A 26,625-nucleotide genomic window follows, 5' to 3' on the forward strand; every position below is an offset into this window, starting at 1 on the left:
CTCTTTGGAACCCCATGGACCATAGCCCACCAGGCTCCTCCATCCATGGGATTTTCCAGGTAGGAGTACTGGAGTAGGTTGCAGGATCTTCTTGACCTAGGGATTGAACCCGGGTCTCCTGCATTGCAGGCAGATTCTCTACCATCTGAGCCACCAGGGAAGTTAGGGAATATTTTGTCCTGAGGCCAGTCTCTTCTCAGGAGGGGTTAGGCTGAGAGTGGGCCAAAATTAAGGGATTTGGGGGAAGGAGAGAATTTAACCAAAGTTTAGTTAACAAAGGTCAATCAAAAAAAACCTCACAACCTAAACAGTGAGAGTTATGTTTTGTTCAGACATTACTAAGGACTAGAGCCCACGATGGGACTTCCCAGGTGGCTAAGTGGCCAGCGTTTTCCCTGCCAATGCAGGAGAAAAAGGAGACATGGGTTCAATTCTTGGGTCTAGAAGACCCCCTGGAGGAGGAAATGACAACCCATTCCAGTATTCTTGCCTGAAAAATTCCACGGACAGAGGAGCCTGGTGGGTTGCAGTTCATGGTGGTCTCAAAGATTTGGACACGACTGAGCATGCATGCATAGCTCAGGATACAGCCTCTCAGATAGGAACTGTTCCAAAGTAGTGAGGGAGAAGCCAAGATATAGAGGAGATTTTGTAAAACAAACAAGCAACAACCAAAAACCCATGAAGTGGAACATCAAAAGATTGTTGCTAATTACAATACCAGATATCACAAGTTAACAATTTTTGAGCTTTTCTATGTTTGGGAAGATGCAAGAGTGTGAGCTCATTAAAATTTTCCTTGGGATATGCATCTTAACTATGGAGGGCCAGTATCCTGTTTTCTATATCCTGAATCCTCAAGGCTCACTGACAGGGGTGGCTCTAGTGGCCCATGGCTTGATGATGGGCAACATTTGTTGTTTACGGGCAACATTTTCATTTGTCCACAAGAAAATTTGGTTCAGATTGACTGCTGGAGACAAGTAGTTCAGTTAATCACTTATGAGGCAAAGAACAGGGATTCAGAGAGTCTGTGACTGGCCTTGTCATAGGTAAACAAGTAGGCATCCATGAGTTTTCCCCAGGTCATAGGGGGAAGGGTGGTTCTTTGCAGCAAGTGGTTTTCCAGAACGAAAAAAAGGGTAAGGGGACTTCCTTTCATCCTGTTTCCCAGGAGCATAGAGTACAATTGAACCCTATCATCACTCAACTGGGGATGATAATTAAAATAGCTATCTATGATTTTAATACTTTTAAAGTAACTTGGAAGCACTGAGTGCAGAGTAAAGGCTCAATAAATATCCATGACTCTCATCGTGAGGTCCATAAGGGCCGGGTAAGTTGATTCAGTGTGTTTTCTTAGGTGCTAGCACAGTTGCCAAAATCCACTGATCAGCTGAAGTGGCCTTCAGCAAGCTTCAGTATCCTGGACTATAAATGAGACATTTGTAGTCTATAGGACCAAAGGACCATCTATAGGAGATAGATGGGCCCCAGACTGAGCAGCTGAAGTTTGTCCCAGTGGACAGATATTCCAAGATGAAGAGTTAGAGGAGATGAACCCCGCCCAGACAAAAGACAGAGACCACAGATTTGTCATCCTCAAAGTCAAGGAGATCGTCCCAACTATACATTTGCACAGAAAGTTCCCTTGGAGGTCAAAAAAGGAGTGCTGCCATCCAACCCATAAGCCTCTACTGGAATCCATCTTGGCTAAGAGACACATGGGCATACAGGGAAAGACCATGAGAGTAACCACATAGGGACTCAGAGCCAGGCAAAGCAAGATGATTGGTCAAAGGGAATCCAGAGGAAATGCCTCATAGGAGTGACTCAAACTACCAAGAGGGCATGACTCTTTCACTGAGTCCACCCGTGTGTCTATTCCCAAGCACTCTTTTCCCTCCTAATAAACACCGTACTTGCTTCACTACTCTCTATGTGGAAAAGCATTTCCATAGAGCTTACGAGCCAGGGCCTTGTCACTGGCCTCTGCCCTGGTGGTCTAGGGGCTAGATTTAGCACCCTCATTATCAAGGCCTGACTTCAGTCTCTGGCCAGGGAACTGAAATTTTGCTTCAAGCTACTGCCAGGTCAAGGTCACTGAGATCAACATGATAATCTTGACTGCACAGGGTTGTGGAAAAAGCTGGTTTAAAACTTAACATGCAAAAAAACGAAGATCACGGCATCTGGTGCCATCATTTCATGGCAAATAGATGGGGAAACAATGGAAACAGTGACAGTCTTTATTTTCTTGGACTCCAAAATGACTGCAGATGGTGACTGCAGACATGAAATTAAAAGACATTTGTCCTTGGAAGAAAAGCTATGACAAATCTATACATTAGGTTTGTATAGGTGATTAAAAAGCAGAGACATTACTTTGCTAACAAAGTTCTGTCTAGTCAAAGCTATGGTTTTTCCAGTAGTCATATATGGATGTGAGAGTTGGACCATAAAGAAGGCCGAGCTCCAAAAAATTGATGCTTTCGAACTGTGGTGTTGGTAAAGACTCTTGAGAATCCCTTGGACTGCAAGAAGATCAAACCAGTCAATCCTGAAGGAGGACTTGCCTTGAAGCTCAGTCGGTAAAGAATCTGCCTGCAATACAGGAGACCTGGGTTTGATTCCTGGGTCAGGAAGATCCCTTGAAGAAGGAAATGGCAACCTACTTCAGTATTCTTGCCTGGAAAATCCCATGGACAGAGGAGCCTGGCAGGCTACAGTCCATGGAGTCCCAAGAGTCGGACACGACTTAGCAACTAAACCACCACCAATCCCAAAAGAAATCAATCCTGAATATTCATTGGAATGACTGATGCTGAGACTGAAGCTTCAATACTTTGGCCACCTGATGCAAAGAGCCGACTCACTGGAAAAGATTCTGATGCTGGGAAAGATTGAAGACAGGAGGAGAAGGGGACAGCAGAGGATGAGATGGCTGAATGGCATCACTCAGTGGACATGAGTTTGAGCAAGCTCTGGGAGATGGTGAAGCATAGGGAAGCCTGGGGTGCTGCAGTCCATGGGGTCACAAAGAGTTGGACATGACTCAGCAACTGAACAACACAGGGTTGTGGAGACAATTATGTAATTTTGGGAAATCTAAGGGGCCCGGACAACGCCCGACACATCCCTGGTAACCAGTGACAAAGACTCTCCTCAACTTAACTCTAGTCAGACTCTTCTGAAGAGTCCTCTTTGTAACTAGACCATGCCCTTGGGCTCTGCTTTTAATCTGTTTAGTCTAGTTTCACCAAGAATTCTGATGGGTCATTTTAGCAAAAATCCCCGACCCTTCATATCTGATCACAATCCTTATCCTCTGCCCTTGATATCTTATCACCCTGGCCTGCCATCAGCAAAAATTCTGTGAATTTGGTGCAGTTAGAATTCCCCTTACCCATGATGCTTCCTCTTAGTAAGTTTCTGTCCACTGAGCCAGATCTTGCTCCTTGGTTATCAATCCACTTGTCCTTCCTCTGTTCAGAGCTTTACTCCATCTCTATGCTATCACAACATACCGCACTCCCACCCCATGCTCCACTGCAGCAGTCTTCCATGGATAAAGTCTGGTTTTAGGGCTTCCCAGGTGGCTTAGTGGTAAAAAACTCACCTGCCAATGCAGAAGACCCAGGTTTGAACCCTGGGTCAGGAAGATCCCTTGGAGAAAGAAATGATAGCCCACTCCAGTATTCTTGCCTGGAAGATCCCATGGACAGAAAAGCTTCCCAGGCGCCATTCCATGGGGTTGCAAAGGGTTGGACATGACTTAGTGACTAAACAATACCTTCTTTAACAAATGTCACAAATAAAATTTTCTTTAACACCAGTAAATGAGTTTCCTTCCATTTCTACCCAGCCTCCAAAACCAGTATGAGCCAAACTCTTAGCATTCTGCTCAGTGCTTCAAATGCATCTGCTCAGCGCTTCCAACGGCCTGGTCCTTTAAGGTCATAGGGTGAATGATCAAAACCAGACGCCCTGGGGTGATGCCCACACCACCCAACATCAAGGCAGCAGTGGCAGAAGTGAAGGCTCTGACCCCCTGCATGCCACTCCACACTGACACCCTGGTCCTCTTCACTTCCACAGGCCATGGATGCAGCACTTGAGGGTGAACTTTGAAAAGTCAGCATCTGCGACTTTCCTAAAGTACAAATATTTGGCCACTTTATTTCACTGAACCTTGATTCTGCTGTTGTTCAGTAGTGCCCGACTCTTTGCAAGCCCATGAACTGCAGCACGCCAGGCTTCCCTGTCCTTCACCCTCTCCAGGAACTTGCTCAAACTCATGTCCATCCAGTCGGTGATGCCATCCAACCATCTCATCCTCTGTCATTCCCTCTTCCTCCTGCCTTGAATCTTTCCCAGCATCAGGGTCTTTTCTAATGAACCGGTTCTTCACATCAGGTGGCCAAAGTACTGGAGCTTCGGCTTCAACATCAGTCCTTCTAATTAATATTGAGGATTGATTTCCTTTAGGATGGACTGGTTTACCTTGATTCATCTCTCTGTAAAAAGAGGACTGACTGATAAAATGTGGGTGAGAAACTGCTTTGTATACGAAGTTACCGTTACAGAAGTAATCGCACGTGTCCCCACGCCACAGAGGAGAAACAAAGGGAAAGGCCCAACAACCCTAGGCCATAGCTCCACCCTCCCGCCTTTAAAATGGGCGGGGCGGGGCCACGGCATCGATCACTCGGCGCTTCGCTAGGCATGCCTTGGTGGGCAATCGAGCTGCGAGTGATCGATACTCCGGCAAGCCTCTGACTACTCGAAGAGGGCTGGAGCGTTCGGTTTTCAAAGTACAAATCGTCGCCGTCCTTCGGCGAGTCGATACGGTCCAAATCTGAGCCAGGTAGGTGAGCAACTCGAGAGGAGTGGGCAGCTCTGCCTCCTTAGAAGCGGAGGCCGGACTAAGGGGGAGGACTGCGCAGGCGTCCGATGTAGATGGAAAGCGGGCAGGGACCGTCTCGCGCGTGCGCCTTGGAAAGTCCGGGGGCAGCCCTTCAAAGCCCGAAACTCAGCGGGGCCTTGGGGAGGGGAAAACCGGGGCGGCGCATGCGCTCTGAGAACGCAGTTTAGCCGACCGACTCTCCAGAGCCGCCGAGGAGAGGGCCTAGGTCCCGCGCGTGCGTAGTGCTCTCCTTATGACAGGTATTGCTTTTTGCGCTTGCGTACGACCAGGTTGTTGTGCGCTTGCGCGGTTTTTGGTGTCTGGTTGGTTCGTAGCTCAGGGCTTGTCTGATAGCTCAGCGGGTAAAGAATCCGCCTGCAATGCAGGAGATCCCCGGGTTCGATTCCTAGGTCGGGAAGATCCCCTGGAGAAGGGCTAGGCTACCCACTCCAGTATTCTTGGGCTTCCCTGGTGGCTCAGCTGGTAAAGAATCCTCCAGCAATGGGGGAGACCTGGGTTCAATCCCTGAGTTGGGAAGATCCGTTGGAGGGGAAGGGAAAGGCACCCCACTACAGTATTCTGGCCTGGAGAATTCCATGGATTGTAGAGTCCACAGGGTCGCAAAGAGTCGGACACGACTGAGCAACTTTCACTGATGCGACTCGAAGGCCCCTACGCTTCACAGTGGTTGTACCGGCAGGTGCATGCCACCCATCTCTGCCTGGCCAGTTACCCTTTGTTGATCTAGAACTAGGAAGACTGAGCAGGCTTGAACCATCGGGCCCCGAGGGAAATAAAGTCCCGGGAGAGGCGCTGGGAAGGGAAAAGGTGTGAAACTTCCCCGTGGAGGCATGGTGGGGATACATAGAGCCCGTCCAGCCCACCCTTCCTGGAGGACCCGATGGGGCCTGTGCATGTGGCCGCCTGGAGGAAGGGGGTGTCTGACTCAATAGGGGTTAACTCTGAGCATAGGTGTCGCATTATGCGCCCTCGGAATCCAGCAAAGATAAGTCCTGGTGCTTAGCAGGGTTAGAGCAAGTCAGGGCAGGTGTTCAGATCACACCAGCCAGCTCCAGCCCAAGCCTTTCTGCACTTTACAGAACTGAGCAGTCTGTTCCCAGAAAGCTAGATTGAAGCTGATATATTCCGAGAAGCACTTCAGAGCCTTAAAGATAATTTATGAGAATTCTGGGATGACTGCAGTGGCTTCCTTGAAGGCTTTATTTTAGAGCTGACAGGAACCCACTTGGGTTGTTGTCTAACAGCCAACCAGACACCACCTTCCAATGATGTACTCCATCTGGATGTGAATTCATGAAGCTCATGACCCGAGTTAGGCCGTTGGTTGTATACAGCCTGTACTTGGCTCCTTGGTGTTTTAGGTGACCAGCAAGAAGCTGTTTTGAAGTTCACTTTAGAGTGGTCTGTACAGCCAAGACAAAAGTCACTTTGAGAGGCTATCTCATACAGTCTTTTTCTGACAACCCCCCCAGTACCACCCCTGCCTTTTCAAGATTATTTCATATGTCAGCAAACAGACCTTTATTGAAGAAGTCAAGACAGTACACTGAGAAGAGCAATTCTATGCAGCTGGTACCGACCTTCCCATGAAAGCTGTCTTACATGGAGAGGCCAATGCAGACAGGTGGTGCTCTGGGAGGTCAGTTTACAAAGCTAGGACACAGGAACATTCTCTGGAAGGTTCGTTCATTTAATACAACCTTTTATAAAAGGCAATTCACCTCTACCCTCACCCCTTTCAAAAAACAGCCATCTATAACGAACAAGACATCTTTTAAGGCCAATACCAGTTAATCCCAGGGAGACTGATTTTAAGGTGAATTTACAAGGCCACTCGGGCTTTTTCATATGGCAACATTCAGAAAACTAAGATCATGGCATCTGTTCACATCACTTCATGGCAAATAGATGGGGAAACAGTGGAAACAGTGACAGACTTTATTTTCTTGGGCTCCAAAATCACTGCTGATGGTGACTGCAGTCATTAAGTTAAAAGACACTTGCTCCTTGGAAGAAAAATTATGACCTAGACAGCTTATTAAAAAGCAGAGACATTACTTTGCCAACAAAGGTCCATCTAGTCAAAGCTATGGTGTTTCCAGTAGTCATGTATGGATGTGAGAGTTGGACTATAAAGAAAGATAAGTGCCGAAGAATTGATGTTTTTGAACCGTGGTGTTGGAGAAGACTCTTGAGAGTCCCTTGGACAGCAAGGAGATTCAACCAGTCCATCTTAAAGGAAATCAGTCCTGAATATTCATTGGAAGGATTGATGCTGAAGCTGAAACTCCAATACTCTGGCCACCTGATGCGAAGAACTGACTATTTGAAAAGACCCTGATGCTGGGAAAGATTGAAAGCGGGAGGAAAAGGGGATGACAGAGAATGAGCTGGTTGGATGGCATCACGGACTCAGTGGACATTAGTTTAGGTAAACTCCAGGAGTTGGTGATGGACAGGGAGGCCTGGCATGCTGCAGTCCATGGGATTGCAAAGAGTCGGACATGACTGAGCGACTGAACTGAACTGAACGGATGATTTGGGGGACTGTGGGTCTCAATTTGCCTGGAATAATGCCAGTTTATGACTTGTCCCTGAAAGCTGCTTCCAGTATTCAGCACTTCCAGCATTCGACTTGTGTAAGGTGAAATTCCTACATGCAGAAATGACAGTCCCAAGCAGTAAAGAACAGAGAAAATGATGAGAATAAACGATTTTGAAAGAGAAAAATAAATGTGTATTTTACCAAGCTTAGGCTTATCAATAAAAGGCTTATATATATAGCATTCTGCTTCCCAGGCGAAGAATCCACCTGCCAGTGCAGGAGACATGGGAGCCTCAGGTTTGAACCCTGGGTTGGAAAGATCCCCTGGAGTAGGAAATGGCAACCCACTCAAGTATTCTTGCTTGGGACATTCCACGGACAGAGGAGCCTGGTAGGCTACAGTCCATGAGGTCACAAAAGAGTTGAACATGACTGAGCAACTCAGCACTGCCTGGCATCCTGGTTTGTATGGTAAATTCTGTGGTTAACCGACCTATAGCTGATTACCAGAGGCTGTTTGTGCAACATGCTTATCCCTTTTATGTGGAGCTCTTGGTCAGGTGTGGGGGGTGGGCAGGTGGGCAGTGTAAAGGCCAGTCCACAGTCCCACTCTGAAAGATTGTTCATACAATTTACCCTGATTCCCTCCTCTGGAAGGCCCCTTCATTTACTACAACCTTTTATTAAAAAGGAAATTCAGTGAGGAACTCTGGGAAGCAAATCAGCAAAGCCAGGCCATGAGGCTATTCAGGCTGATACCCTTCTCCAGAAAATTGCTTGGTAACAATTGTCAAGAAACCTTTCTGTCAGACCAATGGGGAATGCTGGAAGCCTGATTTGTAAAGCCTGGATGTGAGGCCTGAATGGGGGCTTCCCAGTGGTGCTACTGGTAAAGAACCTGCCTGCAAGTGCAGGAGATGTAAGAGATGCATGTATGATCCCTGGATTGGGAAGATTCCCTGGAGGAGGGCATGGCAACCCACTCCAGTATTCTTGCCTGGAGAATCCCATGGACAGAGGAGCCTGGTGGGCTACAGTTCACAGGGTTGCAAAGAGTCAGACACGACTGAAGTGACTTAGCACACATGCACCAAAGTGAGGCCATTCAGAAAAGCAGTGTCATGTAGCCTATTCCTGACCTTCACTGAAAGGCTGTATCAACTGGTCATGTGAAAGCTGCTGCTTACAGCCTCGTAAGGCCAGCTCCTCTGGATGACTGTTTCATACAGCCAGGGAGGGGCCTTTCTTCTCTAAGCCCATTTCAGATGGCTAACAGGAATCACAGAAGATAGATTTGTAAAGCTAAGACAAAGTCCAGGCCTCCTCTGGCCCTGACACAAGAGCCCAATATGTAAAGAAGCCAGTTTTTAAAGCAGATCATGAGACCACTTTGGAAGAGATTTATATAATAGAATGTGACTCCTCCCCTGAAGGCTGTTTGAAGTGGCAACTATTTAAAAAGCCAAATCAGGAAATGTTCTGGGAGGCCTGTGGGACCAAGTCGTGTATAAGACTACTCCCAGGAGGTGCTAGTGGTAAAGAACCCGCCTGCCAAGGCAAGAGATGGAAGAGACGGGAGTTCACTCCCTGCATCGGGAAGATCCCCATGAGGAGGGCATGGCAACCCACTCCAGTATTCATGCCTGGAGAATCCCATGGACAGAGGAGCCTGGCAGGCTATGGTCCGTGGGGTCGCAAAGAGTTGGACAGGATTGAAGTGACTTAACGCACACGTATGCACACACACAGATGGTGGCCAGCATGGCACCTCACTGTGGCTGCCACGTGGTGCCCTCGTAAGGCTCTCTGGGAGGCTAGTGTTTAAGGTCAATCATGAGACCTGCAGGGCCATTTCAGTGACTCATACAGAGGCAACCTATAAAACTATTTTGAAAACGAACTCAGCTATCCTGAAGCTCCCACCTCTGAAAGGCTGTGTCGTGCAGTGTCAGCATAAGATTCTGAAGGCCTGGTTGTAAGACATTTGCTGAGGAACTCTGGATCCAAAGTAAATTACTCTGGCTATTTAATGTGGCCAAGAGGAGGCTGTTTTGTACAGCCATCTTGGGGCCCTCCCTCTCAGAAGGGTGGCCCATGTGGCCATCCACCTGAGGCTCTCCCGCAACCAGTTGGCAAAGCAGCCATTCTGCCACCTTTCGTTTGTATTTATGGAAACCAAATACAAGACCACCTGGGGAAGCCGTTTTGCAAAGCAGCACATGAGGGCACCTTGAAGGCTGGTTTTGTCAGGCCTGTGTGAGCTCTGCAAGGTACCTGGGGAGGCCGGTTTGCAAAGGTTAAAATTCTGCATCCCAGGGAACTAGTTTATAGGTCATTTGAAACCCTCTGGGAGGCTATTTAATAAGGCCACAAAAGACCAATTTACAGAGCTGGTACATAGGCCCAGTAGAAGCCGTTTTTCCATTAAGGCAAATAAGTGGTCTTCTGGGAGACCTTTTTATAGACCTTTGTGAGAAGCCAGAATATGAGGCCTCTGAGGTCTTTCCACACCCAAGATGAGATTTTTCAAATACGACTCAGGGAGCTCAAACCAGTGCTCTGCGACAACCTAGAGGGGTGGGATGAGGGGAGGGGGAGGGAGCAGGGGGGTTCAAGAGGGAGGGGACGTATGTATAGCTGTGGCTGATTCATGTTGCTGTATGGCAGTGAAAGGCGCTCAGTCCTGTCCGACTCTTTGCAACCCCATGGACTATACAGTCCATGGAATTCTCCAGGCCAGAATACTGGAGTGGGTAGCCTATCCATTCTCCAGGGGAACTTCCTGGAGAATCGAACCAGGGTCTCCTGCATAGCAGGTGGATTCTTTACCAACTGAGCTATCAGGGAAGCCCCCCTGTATGGCAGAAACTAACACAATATTGTAAAGCAATTATCCTTGAATCAAAAGCAAATAAAAAAATTTTAAATATGGAAGCAGAAAAGAAAGAAGAAAATTAAAATTACTCATGGTTTTGCCACTTGAAAAAAAATTGCTTTATAAGACTTATGTGAGACACTCAGGGAGATGAGCCCTGGGGCCACCCAGTTGGTGGGTCCACGTGCTCTTCTGCGTGTGGCTGGTGGATAAGACCACCAGCGCTGGAAAGCTGCACTGTGAAACTCTTCTAAGATTGCTATTAACGAGGCCAATGCAATTTGTTTAAGAATCTTCTAGGAGCTAGAGATAGGAATCATCCTGGCAGGCTTGGGCCAGGCCACTCAGGCTGTCCGAGTCTTGTCATGCAGTAAGCCAGCTGGGAAGGATAACCACTGTGAACCAAGGCTTGAAGTGGGATCCAGAGCTCCAAAAGCTGACACAGTCCTTATGCCTGAACACAAAGCGTGTTCTGGGTACACACTGCCACTTGCTATAAAGTTTAGGACAAATTGCTTATTTTCTCAAATCTCATTTCACTCACCTGTAAAACCTTACATTGTAGAATTGCGAGGGATATGTTAGATAATGTACACAAAGCAGGCAGCATTGGAGATTCCCTGGCGATCCAGAAGCTTGGACTTGGCGCTTTCACTGCAGGAGCGCGGGTTCAGTCTTAGCTGGGGAGCTACGATCTGCAAGCTGCATGACGAGGCCCAAAAGACAGACAAACCATGGAGCATTGATGTGGTACAGAGGAAAAGGGCATGGAGGTTGACCAGAAGTTTTAAGTCCTGTCTCTGTGCCCTTGATTGACTGTGGTGTTTTGGTTGAGTCACTTCGTTTTTTCTCCTGGACTTTAGTTTCCTCATCAGCAAAATAGGAGGGTCGGGTTTCAGGGGAAATGACCACATATATCCATGTTCATTTCCCAATATTGTGAGGAACAAAATTAGACGGGGATGCTAGGGAAACCATAATAGACTGCTCTTACTTTTGCACAGGACCAGGATGAGGTCCCTCAAAAACAGTAACAAGTGGGAAAGGTTCACCCTTCTCTTATGGGAAGTGATAGGATTTTCTCATCTGTAGAATGAGGATAATAATAATTCCTCAGAGTTTTCTTCAGAGTTAACCTAGGGAATTCCCCGGCGGCCCAGTGGTTAGGACTCCATGCTTCCATCACAGGGGCCATGGGTTCAATCCCTGGCCTGGGAACTAAGATCCCACATGCTCCATGGTGTGCCCAAAAAGAAAAATGGAATTAACCCAGATGTCTGGCTTCACCATGTGTTGGCTCGTGGTCTTGTGGCTCTGTTTCCTCATCTATAAGATCATGGACTGGGGGACTAGACTGAGGTTTGGGTTTTTTTTTTTTATGTTGGCTGTGCTAAGTTGTCCTTGCTGCGTGCGGGCTTTTCCTAATTGCAGAGAGCAGGGGTTACTCTCTTGGGTTAATCCCAAGCAGCGCTTGGGATTCGCATTCAGGTGGCATCTCTTGTTGCAGAGTGTGGTTTCTAGAGCACAGGTTCATGGTTGTGGCGCACAGGCTTAGTTGCCCCGAGGCATGGGGAATCTTTACGGACCAGGGATCGAACTGGTGTCCCCTGCACTGGCAGGTGGATTCTTAACCACTGGACCACCAGGGAAGTCCTGCCTGAGTTTGAAATTTCTGCTGCACCTCTTAAACTAGCTGAATTGCTTTAGGAAGTCATTTAACTTCTCTGCTGTAGCTTCCTTATCTGTAAGATGGAGGTGATAATACTTTTCTCAGAGTTTCTGTAAGAACTGAGTATATATAAAGTACTTGGAGCGTTCCTGGCTTACAGTAAACACTTCATGTACGTTATCAGCTTTGTAGGGTCATCATTTAGGGGAGGGGATGAGGCAATTCATATAATACTCTTATGGATTCTACCTGCTGAATACCAAATATTCCTGAGCTGGTAGGAAGTGAGCTGGAATGGGGCCCAGAAATAGGAATGGCTTGCCTGGCGCACCTTCAGGGGCCATATCTCTAGCATCCTTCATGCAAGTTTGCTTCTCTATCTACTCTGACCTCTTCACACACATTAGGGCCGAAGGGAGCCATGTCTGTCTTCCTGTTCTCTCTGAGTTATAGATAGAGTCCCAAGGTGTCCAGGAAATCTGGTAGAAGTGTTTATTATCTTCTGTTGTTCAGTCACTAAGTCGTGTCTGACTCTTTGCGACCCCATGGACTGCAGCACGCCAGGCCTCCCTGTCCCTCACCATCTCCCGGAGTTTGCCCCAAGTTCATGTCCATTGAGTTAGTGATGCCATCCAACCATCTCATCCTCTCCCGCTGTCTTCTCCTTTTGCCTTATTATCTATTACTGTGTAACAAATCACCATAAATTTAGTGGCTTAAAACAACACATGTTTCTTATCTCAGTTTCTGCAGGTTGGGAGTCTGGGCGTGGCTAGCTGGTTTTTTCCTGCATCAGGATCTCTCACAAGGCTCCAATTATGGTGTCAATGCTGACCTCTTATCTGAAGGTTCAACTGAGCAAAGATCTAAGCACCTGTATGCATGCATGCTCAGTCACTCAGTCGGGTCCAACTCTGTGACCTAATGAACTATAGCCTGCCAGGCTCCTCTGTCCATAGAATTCTCCAGTCACAAGTACTGGAGTGGGTTACCATTTCCTACTTCACTAAGCACCTGTGGTTGTTGGGAAAATTCAGTTCCTGAAGGGCTGTTGGATTCCAGGAGGGCCCTCAGTTCCTAGTTTGCTGTTGTTCTAAGCCACCCTGCGTTCTTTGTCATATGGGCCCCTACAGCAGGGCCACTTGCTCATCAGTGCATGCAAACCAAGAAGGCAGTAGAGAGAGTCTGCCAGCAAAATGAATGTTCCAGTCTTATGGAACCTGGTCCCAGAAATGACATCTCATCTCTTAGGCCAAAAAGTTAATAGCTACACATGGCTCAGATGGTAAAGAATGTGCCTGCAATGCAAGAGACCTGGGTTCCATCCCCTGGTTGGGAAGATCCCCTGGAGAAGGGAACAGCTATCCACTCCAGTATTCTTCTTGGAGAATTCTATGGACAGAGGAGCCTGGCAGGCCACAGTCCATGGAGTCGCAAAGAGTCAGACATGACTGAGAGTCCAGCACACTTAACACACACCAGACCTACACAGCTGTTGGTCGGAGGCATGTATTAATAGTTTTCTATTGTTGATGTAACTAATTATCACAAACTTGGTGACTTAAAGCAATATTTAAGCAATTTATTAGCTTACAGTTCTGTAGGCCAAAAGTGCAACATGGAATCAAAATCAAGGTCTCAGGAGGGCTTCATCCTCTTCTGAAGGCTCTAGGGGAGAATCTGTTTCTGTGCCTTTTCCACCTTTTAGAGACTGCCCATGTTCCCTGGCTTGGGACTCCCTTCCTCCATCTTCAAAGCAACACTGCATCTCTCTGACAATTCTGTAATCACATTTCCCTCTGACCCTTACTTTAGCCAGGAAGGATCATGTCAAGGACTTCAGTGTTAGGTTGGGCCCAGCCAGATAACCCAGGATAATCCCTTATTCTTAGTCACATCTGCAAAGTTCCTTTTGCCATGTTAGGTAACATCCTCACAGGTTCTGGGGTTTAGGACGTGGACATCTTTGGGGGACATTATTCTGCCTACCACTCAAATTACAGGTCCTGCCCATATTCAAGAGAAGGGGGATTAGATGGGGGATTCATAATAGCAAGCAAGGATCCCTGGGCTCTCTTCTGCCAGAGGGTGACTGGCTTTCTTCTGTCACAAGAAGTGAAGCATCTGATGGGGCTTTATCACAAGCAAGTCTTCATTCTTGCCTTCACCATCCATCTACCAGTGGCTCCTGAGTGTGAAGGGTTCTTTCATTATGAACCTCAGAAACCAACCCTGGCTGACATAAGCAACAGGAAATTTCTTGGAAGGCTGTTGGAGCCCATGGAATAGACAAAAAGCTGGAGAACTGTACTTGGAAAAGACAAGAACTAAAATGGTTCTGCATCCTAGGACTTGTAGACCATGATTGTGAGACCCTAGCAAGAGCAATCTGGTCCAGAAGCTGCCACTAGGAAGAATGAAATGTCAGCTGTCTCTGGTCTAGTTGATCTTGTTAAAGTTTACATTCAAAAGAGGCAACTCATTGACTAGCTTGGGTCCCATACCCACCCCTTGGCAACATCCCACCACACTGAACTCAGGGGGCATGATGGAATCTCTCAAAAGGAAATGGAGATGTGTTGTTAAGAAAGAGAAAAGATTTCAAGCCACCAAAACTCAACAAATGCCCGCTGTGTTCTCTGGCTCTCTTTCCTCTGCACCAGAAGGAAGTTACTGATCAGTCAGGGCAGGATAACTGTTACTGCAGGCATCAGCACTGTAGTGGCTAAACACAAGTTTAGTTTTTGCTCACGAAGCATTCCAGCATGGACATTCCTAGTTAGGGGGCTGTCTTGCGGCTCTGCCATCCCCTGGGGCCTCAGAGTCCTTCCCTTCCAGTCAGTGGGTAGGGGTAGCGTGGAGGATCGTATAGGAAGTGTTTATGGACCAGGCCTGGACCCTTCCATGCCCCGTTCCATGCATTAGCTGGAACGTGGTGTCATGCTCACATCTAACTGCAAGTGAGACAGAGAAATGAGGTCTAACTGTGTGCCCAGGAAGAAGATGGAACGGACTGTGGCGAACTTTAAGCCAGAGTTTGTTTTTGTAAATCACGTTTCATTGGGACACACCATAGCCATTTGTGTACACGCTGTAAAGTTGCTTTCGTGCTACAGCAACAGAGCAGCAGCAGCAGTGACTGTATGGCCTGCAAAGCCTAAAATATTTGATATCTGCACAGGAAAAGTTTGTTGACCCCCAGCATACAGCAGTCTCTGCAAAAGCATGATGGTCCCTATTTCTTAGTTTCAAATGTGATAGGGATATGACAGCTGTTAGTATAACACCTACAACTTGTGTGCATGCTCAGTCGCGTCCAACTCTTCGCAACCCCATGGACTGTAGCCCGCCAGGCTTTTCTGTCCTTGGGATTTCCCAGGCAAGAATAGTGGAGTGGGGTGCCCTGCCTTCTCCAGCAGATCTTCTCAGCCCAGGAATCGAACCGGCATCCTTTGTGTCTCCTGCGTTGGCAGGCAGATTCTCTACCACTGAGCCACCTGGGAAGCCATCACCTACAACATAGTAATGCAAATAGATAACCGTAAGTTGTGAGCAGTAGACTATTCACCTATTAGTAATTATTCCTGGAGACTGGACTGCCATCTGTAGATAATGTCCAGGCTAAAATTACTAAAGGCATCAACTGTGATAAACCTTTTTGTATAGGATTTATGTATTTCCAGGTTTCTTCCTGAGACGGTTAAGGTATCATTCCTTCAGTAGTCTGAATTTAGTGCCTACTATGAGCCTGACTGCAAGAAACTCAAGAGCCGTTCAAACCCAAAACACGGTCAGGGAATCTTGGCTCACTTCACATAGGGGATCATTTAAGATGGGCCTTAAAGGTTGGATAGGAGTTTGCCAGAGAGAAGGGGTGTTGGAGGCATTCCAGACAAGGACAGTACATGTTCCTCTCTGAACAAACATGGGTCCAGTGACCACTGTGTGCCTAGTATTATGCCAGGCTCTGAAGATACACTGGTGACCCCAGACAGATGGGGACCCTGCCCTCACAGGAAAAGACCACTGCTGAAGAATCAATGCAGATAAGGTGTACATTACACGGGACAAGTAGGGAAGCCTTGGGAACCTGTAGGGGACCAGGTCTGGGTATGGTCTCTAGATCTCTTTATCTAGGAAAATTCTTTATATATATTGGGTTGGCCAAAAAGTTCATTTGGGTTTTTGAAAAATCTCAGTGGTTGACATTCTGGCCACTGGATGTCATCACACACCTAGCTTGCTTCCCTACAGCCTTATTTTTTGAAAATACAGAACCATGGGTATATAGGCATAGAACGTGATGTTTTGCTGTAACTTAGTTTTCCCTGTGTGTGCATGCTAAGTCGCTTCAGTTGTGTCTGGCTCTTTGCAACCCTGCAACCCTGCCAGGTTCCTCTGTCCATGGGATTCTCCAGGGAAGAATACTGGAGTGAGTTGCCATGCCCTCCTCCAGGGGATCTTCCCAACCCCGGGATCAAACCCACGTCTCTGACATCTCCCGCCTTGGCAGGTGGGTTCTTTACCACTAGCGCCATCTGGGAAGCTATCTATATAGATATATAGATGGGCTTGTTTTATATATATATATATATTTATATATATGTATATATTTGTTTGTTCATATATATATATTTTTCCCTCTAGCACCTATCAGACTGAGCTGCCTGGCCCGATGGCGGGGCCCAGCACGCTCTGGGAGACCCTCCAGGCCCTCCTGCCCCACACGAAAGAGGAGCTGAAGCTGGAGCTGGGAGAGAAGGTGGAGGGCAGCGTGCTGATGCTGCTGCAGGAAGCCGCCGAGCTCTTCCTCGGGGGCCAGCGGCGCGAGTGTCTGCAGACCTGCGAGGTGCTCCTGGACTACTCCTGGGAGAAGCTCAATACGGGGCCCTGGCAGCACGTGGACAAGGACTGGCGGCGAGTGTACGCCTTCGGCTGCCTCCTAAAAGCCGTGTGTCTATGCGAGCCGCCCGGGGACGCCGCCTCCGTAGCCGCCGCCCTGAAAGCCTGCGACATGGGCCTGCTGATGGGGGCGGCCATCCTCGGAGACATCCTCCTCAAAGTCGCCGCCGTCCTCCAGAAGCACCTGCTGTCCGGAAAGAGGCCTGCCCCCGGCCCGAGCCAGGAGCCACCCGGCACAAAGGCATGGGGGGGTCGGGGCAGCCAGTGACCACGCCCAACAAAATCCATCAGCCCTATTTTCCTAGAAGTCACGGGTCAGCTCTCCCCTGGGGGGAAACCCCCTGGCGTGCTGACCCCTGTTGAAAAATGGCATCTGCATAAGTTTGGAAACAGAGCAACCTCTTTCCTTAATTTTTTTTTTTTCCAGCTTGTGCAAAAGCCGTGCCCCTTGGGGAGAGAGGGAGGGTGGGAGCTTTGTGGTTCCTGAGAAAAAGGACTCAGAGGGTTGGTGTGGCTGAGCCCTATATCCAACAGGAGCCTGTCTCGTTCAACTTCTTTCTGGCCCCTTGGTGGAAGTGTCACACACTTTTCTGGCTGCCTCTGTCTCTGTGTGGCCGAGTTTTTATGAGATGCTACAACTTGTGTGACTGATTGGTCCTGCCCTTTAGATACTTGCCTATGTCCTCGTGGGCTTCCCTGGTGACTCAGTGGTAAAGAATCTGCCTGCAATGTGGGAGACCTGGGTTAGATCCCTGGGTTGGGAAGATTCCCTGGAGAAGGGAATGGCAACCCATTCCAGTATTCTTCCCTGGAGAATCCCATGGACAGAGGAGTCTGGCGGGCTTTAGTCCATGGGGTTGCAAAGAGTCTGACACGACTGAGTAATTAACACTTATGTCCTCGCTGGTGTTTAAGGGCACGTGCCAGAGAATACCCCACAGATCCTCAGGGTTGTGGCCAATGGCTCAGTCATGTCCAGCTGTTTGCAACCCCATGGACTGCAGCACGCCAGGCTTCCCTGTCCTTCACCATCTCCCGGAGTTTGCTCAAACTCATGTCCATTGAGTTGGTTGATGCCATCAAACCATCTCATCCTCTGTCGCCCCCTTCTCCTCCTGCCTTCAGTCTTTCCCAGCATCAGGGTCTTTTCCAATGAGTCAGCTCTTCCCATCAAGTGGACAGAGTATTGGAGCGTCAGCTTCAGCGTCAGTCCTTCCAATGAATATTCAGTGTTGATATCCTTTAGGATTAACTGGTTTGATCTCCGTGTGGTCTGGGGAACTCTTAGGAGTCTTCTCCAGCTCCACAGTAATACTGATAATAAAGGTTAACTGTTGCTATCGTTCCTAAGCACACCTCCACTCTCCTAGCATTGATGCAAATTCCTGGTGAAATGCCTCAAATTCTGACCTTTCTGTGGTTGTCTCCATCTTGCTTTTCTGAACAGAAAGCGAGGAATGACCACGTGCCAATTCCAGACGTGACGACAGAAAGAACAGTGCCCCGGCTTCACTGTCCATCCCTCCAGTATTTCAAGAAGCATTTTTTGGTTCCAGGGAGGCCTGTGATTTTGGAAGGTGTGGCCAACCACTGGCCGTGCATGAAGAAGTGGAGGTGGGTGTCTGCCGAGGGCTGCAGGGTTCTTCTTCCCAACTTAGCATCCCCAAAGACTCCCAAATTCCTCCTTCCATGACCCCCCAAGAGAACACAGCCTCATAGACGCTTAACTGCCGGTTAAGTGGGACAGACTGCTGAGGGGTTAAACCTACATGGAAGGCACAGTCCTCTGAAGCAGTGCCAGAGATTATAAGGTCCTTACCGGCTGCAGTCTGCTTGCCCTAAGCAGTTTTTCATGACTGCATCATGGCAGTCCAGTGTTAACTGTATTATGCCATTTTGCAGGATCTCAGGAATTCTGTGAACTTTCTCAGGGGTCCCCGAGGCTTGAAAGTAGAAATAAGAACCCAAGACAGCCCCACCCCCTCTCCGCGGGCTCTTGGGTTTGCTGTCTCCTCATGGCTGCTTTGAGTCCCTCCCCAGGTTCATGGTGGAGGCGTCAGATCAGGCAGCTGGATGGTGGCCTTGAAACGAGGAGGCGTGTCTCAGGCAGGTGACGGAGCCAGCCTGAGTCTTGGCGGTGGCTTTGTGGGAGTTATTGTTTTCCCTGACGGGATGGGCACTGTCGTCACCTACGTTTTATAGACGAGGAACAAGGGCTCAGAGAGGTGAAGAAACTTGCCATGGGCCCCCTGGTGGGTGACAGGCAGGGCTGGACATGGCACCTGGCCACCAGAGCTGAGGACTCACCAGGCACCTCACCACCCTGTACTGTCCACCACTGGCCCAAATAAGGTCTCTCTGCTTGTGACAAGGCATGCGAGAGAGAAGTTAGGAGGCTAGGCCAGCTGGAAAATAGAGCTGCCCAGCAAGAACCAGATTCATCAGTTTTATCTGCAAACAGCTACCCAGTGCCAGGCGGGCAAGTGACCTCAGCTCTTCGCACCTGCATCTCCTCTGCAGTGAAGTGGGGTCTCCCTCCACCTTGTGAGCTTTTGTGCCAATGAAAGGAGCCCAGCGTGAAGCACGTTTAGCAGGGTGCCCAGCAGGTCTTAGCATAACGATGGCAATGCTGACCCCTGTCTTCCAAATAGTCTGGAGTACATCCAGGAAGTCGCTGGCTGCCGCACCGTCCCCGTGGAGGTCGGGTCCAGGTACACGGACGAGGAGTGGTCCCAGACGCTCATGACGGTCAACGAGTTCATCAGCAAGTACATCAGGGAAGAGGTGTGTCGTTCAACTGCACCCCACTAATACTCCGGAGGCAGGCAACGCATTACATGTGTGGGCAGAATAACTTCCATATGTCACCAGGGGAGGTTTTGGAGGAGTCAAGAAATCATACTTGAATGGCCTGTGGTCAGTAGGCTGGCCAAATCAAGGAAGGCAGGATGTATGGGTCCCCATTTCAGGTCCTTTTGTTTTTTGGAGGGTTTTGTTTATTTTTGAGTTAACAATTCAGTGCTTTTTGGTATATTTACAAGATGGTGCAACCATCACTGATTTGTAATTCCAGAACATTCTCATCACCCTAAAGAAACCCCATGCTCATGAGCAGTCACTTCCCGTATCTCCTCCCCACCTATCCCCAGGCAACCATGAATCTGCTTTCTGTTTCTGTGGATTTGCCAATTCTGGATATTTCACATAGTTGGAATCATACAACACGTGACCTTCTGTGTCTGGCTTCCTTCATTTAGCATAATGTTTTCCAGGATCTCTGTCATAGCACATACCTTTTTATGGCCAAATACTATCCCTTTGATGGATAGACCACATCTTGTTTATCCGTTCCTCAGTGGATGGCCATTTGGGTTGTGTCCACTTTTCAGCTGGTATGAAAAATGCTATGAACATTCACACGCACGTTTGTGCGTGGACGTGTGAGTCCACTTTTAGGTCTGTATGCGGAGTGGGATTGCTGGATCAGGTAGCCACGCTGTGTGTAACCTTCTGAGGAACTGCCAGATTGTCTTCCATTTTGTCGTTTCTTAACAGTGAGGACCTTGGGTTATCTTCCTCTTCCTGATACCTGTTGGCCGCTCTGGCCACTCTTGGGGTCAGTGGCGCCCAGCATTGCATCTAACCTGCCCCCATCTGACCCTTGCAGAAGCCCTCAGGCATATTCAGAGAATCCCTCAGCATCCAGGAGCCCGATTTGAAAAGCACTGATCTTTTCTTTCGTCTGCTCGGCAGAATTTTTCACAAAATGATCATCTCCTGTGTGGTCAGAGATGTGGGAAAGTGGGCACTCCCATTAACAGCTGGCGAGGGTATAAATGCTGTAGTGTTGGGAAAACAGCCTGGCAGAAGCTGTTAAGATCTAAAATGTGTGTAATGCGTGTGCTCCTCGAGCGCACTGTTCTACTTTTGGAGGCTTGTACACAGAAGGACCAGAGCATTCGGCTGTTCGGGCTTCCCAAGTGGCGCTAGTGGTAAAGAACCGCCTGCCAATGCAGGAGACATAAGAGACGCGGGTTGGAAAGATCCCCTGGAGAAGGGCATGGCACCCCACTCCAGTATTCTTGCCTCAAGAATCCCATGGACAGAGGAGCCTGGCAGGCTACAGCCCATGGGGTGGCAAAGAGCCGGACACAACTGAAGCGACTCAGCACGCACACATGCGTGCGTTCAACTGTTTACTGAAACACCATGGTAGAACCACGTGAATGTCTACCAGCTGGGGGATGGTTGAATGGATGATGATGCATCCTGTCTATAAAGCATGCATCCATCAAAAGAATGAGCCACATATGCAAGTATCCACTTAAAGAGACAGTCATGATGTGTCATTAAATTGAAAAGCAGACTTCAAAGTAATGCATATTGTATGATTCCATTTTTATTTTTAAAAAATCCTTATGTGTGTGCAGCCCCTTCACATTTCATGGAAAGTGAGCCCCGGGGCCCTGGGTGACTTACTCAGGTCCACCTCTGTAGCACAGGCAGTACCAGATCCTGAGTGCCCCCATCAGCCCATTCCTGCTGGCTGGTGAGGGATGACATTGGCCCTGGGGTCAGAGGAGGGGGACTAAGTGGGATGAAGAGGAGGCCCCTTGGGTGGTTGCCACAGGCCGGATGCTGAGAGCCAGCTGAACTGGCAGCTCCAGGGGCCTCTCTCTCACAACTAACAGGGCTTTCTGTGTCCCCTCTGGTTTTTCTCCCGTGGAGCAGCCGAAGGACATCGGGTACCTTGCTCAGCACCAGCTCTTCGACCAGGTAAGTCAGACCACGCCCCTCCATCCTTCACCCGCTCACCTTCTCCCACCTTCCTTCTGGGGCACCAGCCCCAGGGGGCAGGAAAGGGGTAGTAGCCTCAGTTGCTTCCTCCTGGTCCTGCCCCTGCTCTGAGCAGGGGGCACTCACCTGGTGCCCTTCTCACCAGCAGGCAGCAGAGGGCAGGCCAGGCCCCGGGACTGGGCGAGGGATGAGGAGGCCACCTCTGTGTGGCCCCCGGGGGATGAGTCGGAAGCCCGAGTGTGGTCAGAACTGGTTCTGAGAGCCAGGTGAGGGTGGCAGGCTCCAACCTGACCCAGAACAAGTGAGTTCCTGCTGATCTTGACCCCTAGCCCCAGCTGGGACTCTGCCAGCCTCTGGGAGCTGCAGGTCCAAAGCGGGGAGGCGGCGATGGGGCCAGGTGAGCTATGGTCTCTTGCCCAGGCTTCCCCATGTAAGGACTCATGGGTCCTTTCCCTGTCCTCTCTTGCTAAATGAGGGAAAGGGGGATTTGAGTTGATCAGGCCTCTGCTGTGTGGTCTCAAGAGACTGGCCTGTCCCATCCCCTGGCCTCCATCGTATCAGGGCTCAGCTCTCAGCTTGGCTCCCTATCCTGGAGCAGCTAATTGCCATTTGACTAGAATACAAGGAAGCACATTGAGGAGAAGGCAAAAACATGATTATTTTTAAGATGGACAAAGGCTTTGAAGCCGTTTTTGTCTTAGGCCCCCAGAGGTTTGTTTTCTCCTCTGTTGTTCCAACTACCATGGGGACAGTCTGAGCAACCAGAGCCCTGGGACCGCCATGCAGCACAGAAGGGACGCCCGGCTGGCTTCTGCATGGCTTCTGGGGCCTTCTCCACCAAGCTCAAGGTCTCCCACCCAAAACCTTTTGCCCCAAAACCTCTTACTGACTTTCCTCCCAGTGACCCCATGTTTCAGAATATTTTGTGCTAGGCCTGCCTTCAAGTCTAGCCCCACCTGGAACAGTTTCTCCTCTTAGGGTCTCTGAATCCTTGGCCCGTGCCTCCTATTACATCATCTGGCCAACCAGTCACCTCTCAGGAATCCCGATGATGTCACCAGGGACCAGTCAGCTTCCCAGCATCCCACACGGCCGGGGTCTGGTGTAATCCCAGCCAGAAACTGTGTGGTGACAGTGAGCCTGGCAGGGGAGAAGCAGGTGCTTCCCAGAGGCCTTGGGGATCCTGCATGTAGCTTGAGGACCACCACCCCCCCTCCCCCCCCCCCACCGCCCCCGCAACCCACCCACAGGACAAGGCACCTCAGGTCATGAACTTCTCCGTCAGCGCAAAGCAGTGAACACAGCAGCTTTTTTACATGCAAAACAGCCCAAGCTCCCCGCAGGGAGAGCATTCCAGCCTTCCCTAGTGATGTGTGCACTAAAGGAACGGCCAATCCGCCTGCAGGTGTCCCTTCAGACCTGGAGAGCTCACTCTGAAGATCCCTGATTAAACTAGCAGAGTGGGTCCCCTTTGCAACATTTTGGGGACCAAACTTGATTCTATGTTTAATTTCCCAGAGTCCCTGAGCACTTGCCAGCATAGCAGACAGTCTTGTCAGTTGGGGTTCAGCAGGGCTACGGTAGATTGGCCTCGTTTGGAAAGAACCAGAGTCTCAGAGGAAACCACTCACACTGGCTGAAACCACTTCCTGACCAGACCTGTAGAAGGCAGCTCCGGCCCCTCCCTCTGGGCGCTGGATTCCTCACCAGCCCTGGCCACGGAGCCCCAGCTGCATTCAGTCTGGTCGGAAAGTAGGGTGGGTGTGGGGGATAGGAAGACATGAGGGGGCTACACAAGGGTACTTGCTGTTTTAAAGTAGAGTCCCCAAATTATGATTATTCAACTTCATGGTCGTACCAAAGTGATAGGCATCAGTAGAAACTGTACTTTGGATTTTGAATTGTGTTCTCTTCCTGGACTGAGTGGTATGTTTACCATACTGTGTGATGCTGGGCTGGGCCTCCCAGTCCCTCAAGGCAGTCCATCACACAGTCACACCGGTAAGCAACGGATACACTTCCAGCCACTCTGGACCTGGATCACATTCTGGTTTTCACTTTCAGTACGGTATCCAATACATTGGGTGATACCGGTCAACACTCCATTATAAAATAGACTTTGCCTTTGATGCTTTTGCCCAGCTGTAGGCTAACGGAAGTGTTCTGGGCACGTTTAAGCCAGGCTAGGCGCAGCTATGATGTTCTGTTCTCAGCTTCTGATATTTTCAAACTACCATGGGCTTATTGGGACGCAACCCCACCATAAGCCGAGGGAGACTCTTATCTCATTAGAGATGTTCACTGATGATGCTGGGGCCAGTGAGCCCACCCACCTGCTCGTGCAGCCTTGCCTGCCTGCCCCCCACCTCCCCCGGAGCCCCAGCGTCAGTCCTCCTGGAGGACACCCCCATCCCAGGACACCTCCACACAAAGGCACAGCACAAGCTCACTTCCAACTGGTCAAGGTCTGCACGGCTTTAAGATGTCCACACATGATCACTTGAGGCCACCCGCAGCCTGGCATGGGGCTGCCCACTTCACCACACCCTCAGCACCCCTGGGTGTTATCACTTCTTCTGTCTTTGCTCATTTGACTAGTAGGAAATGATGACAGTATTTAATTTGTATTTCTTTGCTGATGGGACTGAAAGCCTTTTTATGTATGATCTTTGTCCTTTGCTTATTTGTGTAACTTTACCTATTGGGATCCCTATTATTTTATATGAATGCTCTACGTTAACCATCATTTACCACAGTTCAGATGTTTTCCATTTTATTGGAATACACTTATTTTATATTAATACACTTACTTTCATTTACCTTAAATGTACTGATTGTGATTGCTTTACCATCAGTAAATTTTGGGAAAACCTTCCTCTCCAGAGATTTGATAAATAAATACTTAGTCCCATCTTTTTTTCTTTGACTTTCTAAAATGTGATAGCTTTAGAAAATGGTAAGCTGGTTTATTTTTAAGACAAAGTAGTGGTGTCAGGTTTTTTAAAAAAGGAAATAAAGATAAAATGCATGTGACATGGAAAGAAATCTGAAAATTATAACCCTTCCCTAGTAATTATATATTTACTTTTTAAAACTGATTTTTTAATTCCTATGCAGTAAAATGTGGCTAGCGTCATATTACACAAGACGACGGTATTGGCCTTCTGGTTAAGAGGCGGTTGACATCTAGGTTGCTGAGTCGCACAGGCCTGGCCTTAACCCACCTCATCTGCTTTGTCAGATCCCGGAGCTGAAGCAGGACATCAGCATCCCTGATTACTGCTGCCTGGGCGACGGGGAGGAGGAGGAGATCACCATCAACGCCTGGTTTGGTCCACAAGGCACTGTCTCCCCACTCCACCAGGATCCCCAGCAGAACTTCCTAGCCCAGGTTGGAGCTGCTCAGAACCTCGGCCTTCCCCCTCCTCCTGGCCCAGCCACACATTTTCCATGTTTAAACACCACGGAGATGAACCACAGACGGGGGCGTGGACCAAAGTGAAACCAGAGACAAGGCACTGGGCCTCAGGGAGGCGAGGGGCTGCTTCCAGACTCCTGCATCGTCTGGGATCCCATCAGACGCCTCACGCAGGCAGAGCAGGGCCGGGGTGCCATCCCAGCATGGGGCAAGTGCCCCCACGGCTGCCGCCCGCCTGCTGTCCATCAGAGCTGGGCTGGCTTCTGCCAGAACCCTCTCCAAACACAGGGAAGCTGCTCAGCCACTGGGCGGTTTTCCTGGGACGCAGACAGGGGAGCCTGCGTGTGTTATAAGGGGAGGGGCCTGGCGGGGGGACATCTGTTATAAAACCTTCCGTCATAGGCAGAGAGGTTTGACAAGCCAGAGTGTTCTTCCAGCCCAGGGCCCATTCCCCGGGCGCGGCAGAGAGGCTGGGAGCCAGACCACCTGGTATGAAGACAGCTGTCCCCTCTCAGCTTTGCGAACGTGGGCAGCTCGGCCTCTCTGTGCCTCCACATCCTCACCTGTAAAACGGGGCGAGGGGATGATAAACCACCTTGGTCATGGCGAGGATTAGCTAACACACATAAAGCACTTAAACAGCAGTGGCCACACCCAAGTGCGTACTGACTGTTCAGGACAGTAGCAAAGGCACACGACCTAACACGAATGCTGGGAGTGGGGCAGCCTGGGCGGGGAGGGCGTGCGCGGGGACAGCGGGCACCTGCTCATGGAGGGGGTCTCTTCCCTGCAGGTGATGGGCAGGAAGTACATCCGGCTGTACTCCCCGCAGGAGTCAGAGGTGCTGTACCCCCATGACACACACCTTCTTCACAACACCAGCCAGGTGGGCCTAGGGGACCCGGTGGGACCCCCACCCTGTCTCTTGAAACCAGACGGGTGACTCCCTTTGCTTTCTCAGGTCGACGTGGAGAATCCTGACCTGGAGAAGTTCCCCAGGTTTGCTGAGGCCCCCTTCCTGTCCTGCATCCTGTCCCCGGGCGAGGTCCTCTTCATCCCGGTGAAGCACTGGCATTACGTGCGGGCCCTGGACCTGAGCTTCTCCGTCAGCTTCTGGTGGTCGTAGCCGAGAGCAGGGGGCCGGGCACGCAGAACGTTCTCGTGGTCACACACATCCTTCACACTGTGCCCGGCCCAGGGACCAGCTGCCTGAGGACACCTTCGTCAGAGACACGCAGGCCCAGGGGCGGCCCGGCCACTGTGGGTGGCGGAGGCAGGCAGGCAGGCCCCCAGGAGGACAGTCCAGGTCCACAACGCGCATGGACGCTCCTGGGCTCCGAGGTGGGCTGCCTGGATTCAGGCCCGGCCCCATCGCTGAACTGCTGTGTGGTTTGGGGCAGGCAGCTCCGCTGTGTGTGTCTCCATCTGGAACACAGGGCAGCGCTGGCCCTCGCCACAGAGGGCTCCAGGGATGGGGCACGGGCGGAGCTGT

At 49.7% G+C, this 26,625-nt stretch overlaps 1 protein-coding gene across 1 annotated transcript; it reads left to right on the forward strand.

The window, feature by feature from the left end:
- Window positions 1-4,697: 4,697 nt before the first annotated feature.
- KDM8 (lysine demethylase 8) lies at window positions 4,698-26,625 on the forward strand. The gene is made up of 8 exons (XM_061401477.1): window positions 4,698-4,867; window positions 16,664-17,159; window positions 18,366-18,532; window positions 19,570-19,702; window positions 21,650-21,694; window positions 24,957-25,106; window positions 25,927-26,019; window positions 26,095-26,625. Exons 2-8 carry the CDS (start codon window positions 16,692-16,694, stop codon window positions 26,257-26,259), a joined length of 1,221 nt encoding a protein of 406 aa, XP_061257461.1. The 5' UTR covers window positions 4,698-4,867; window positions 16,664-16,691; the 3' UTR covers window positions 26,260-26,625.

This window comes from Bos javanicus, chromosome 25 (assembly GCF_032452875.1).
Source record: "Bos javanicus breed banteng chromosome 25, ARS-OSU_banteng_1.0, whole genome shotgun sequence".
Lineage (NCBI taxonomy): Eukaryota > Metazoa > Chordata > Mammalia > Artiodactyla > Bovidae > Bos > Bos javanicus.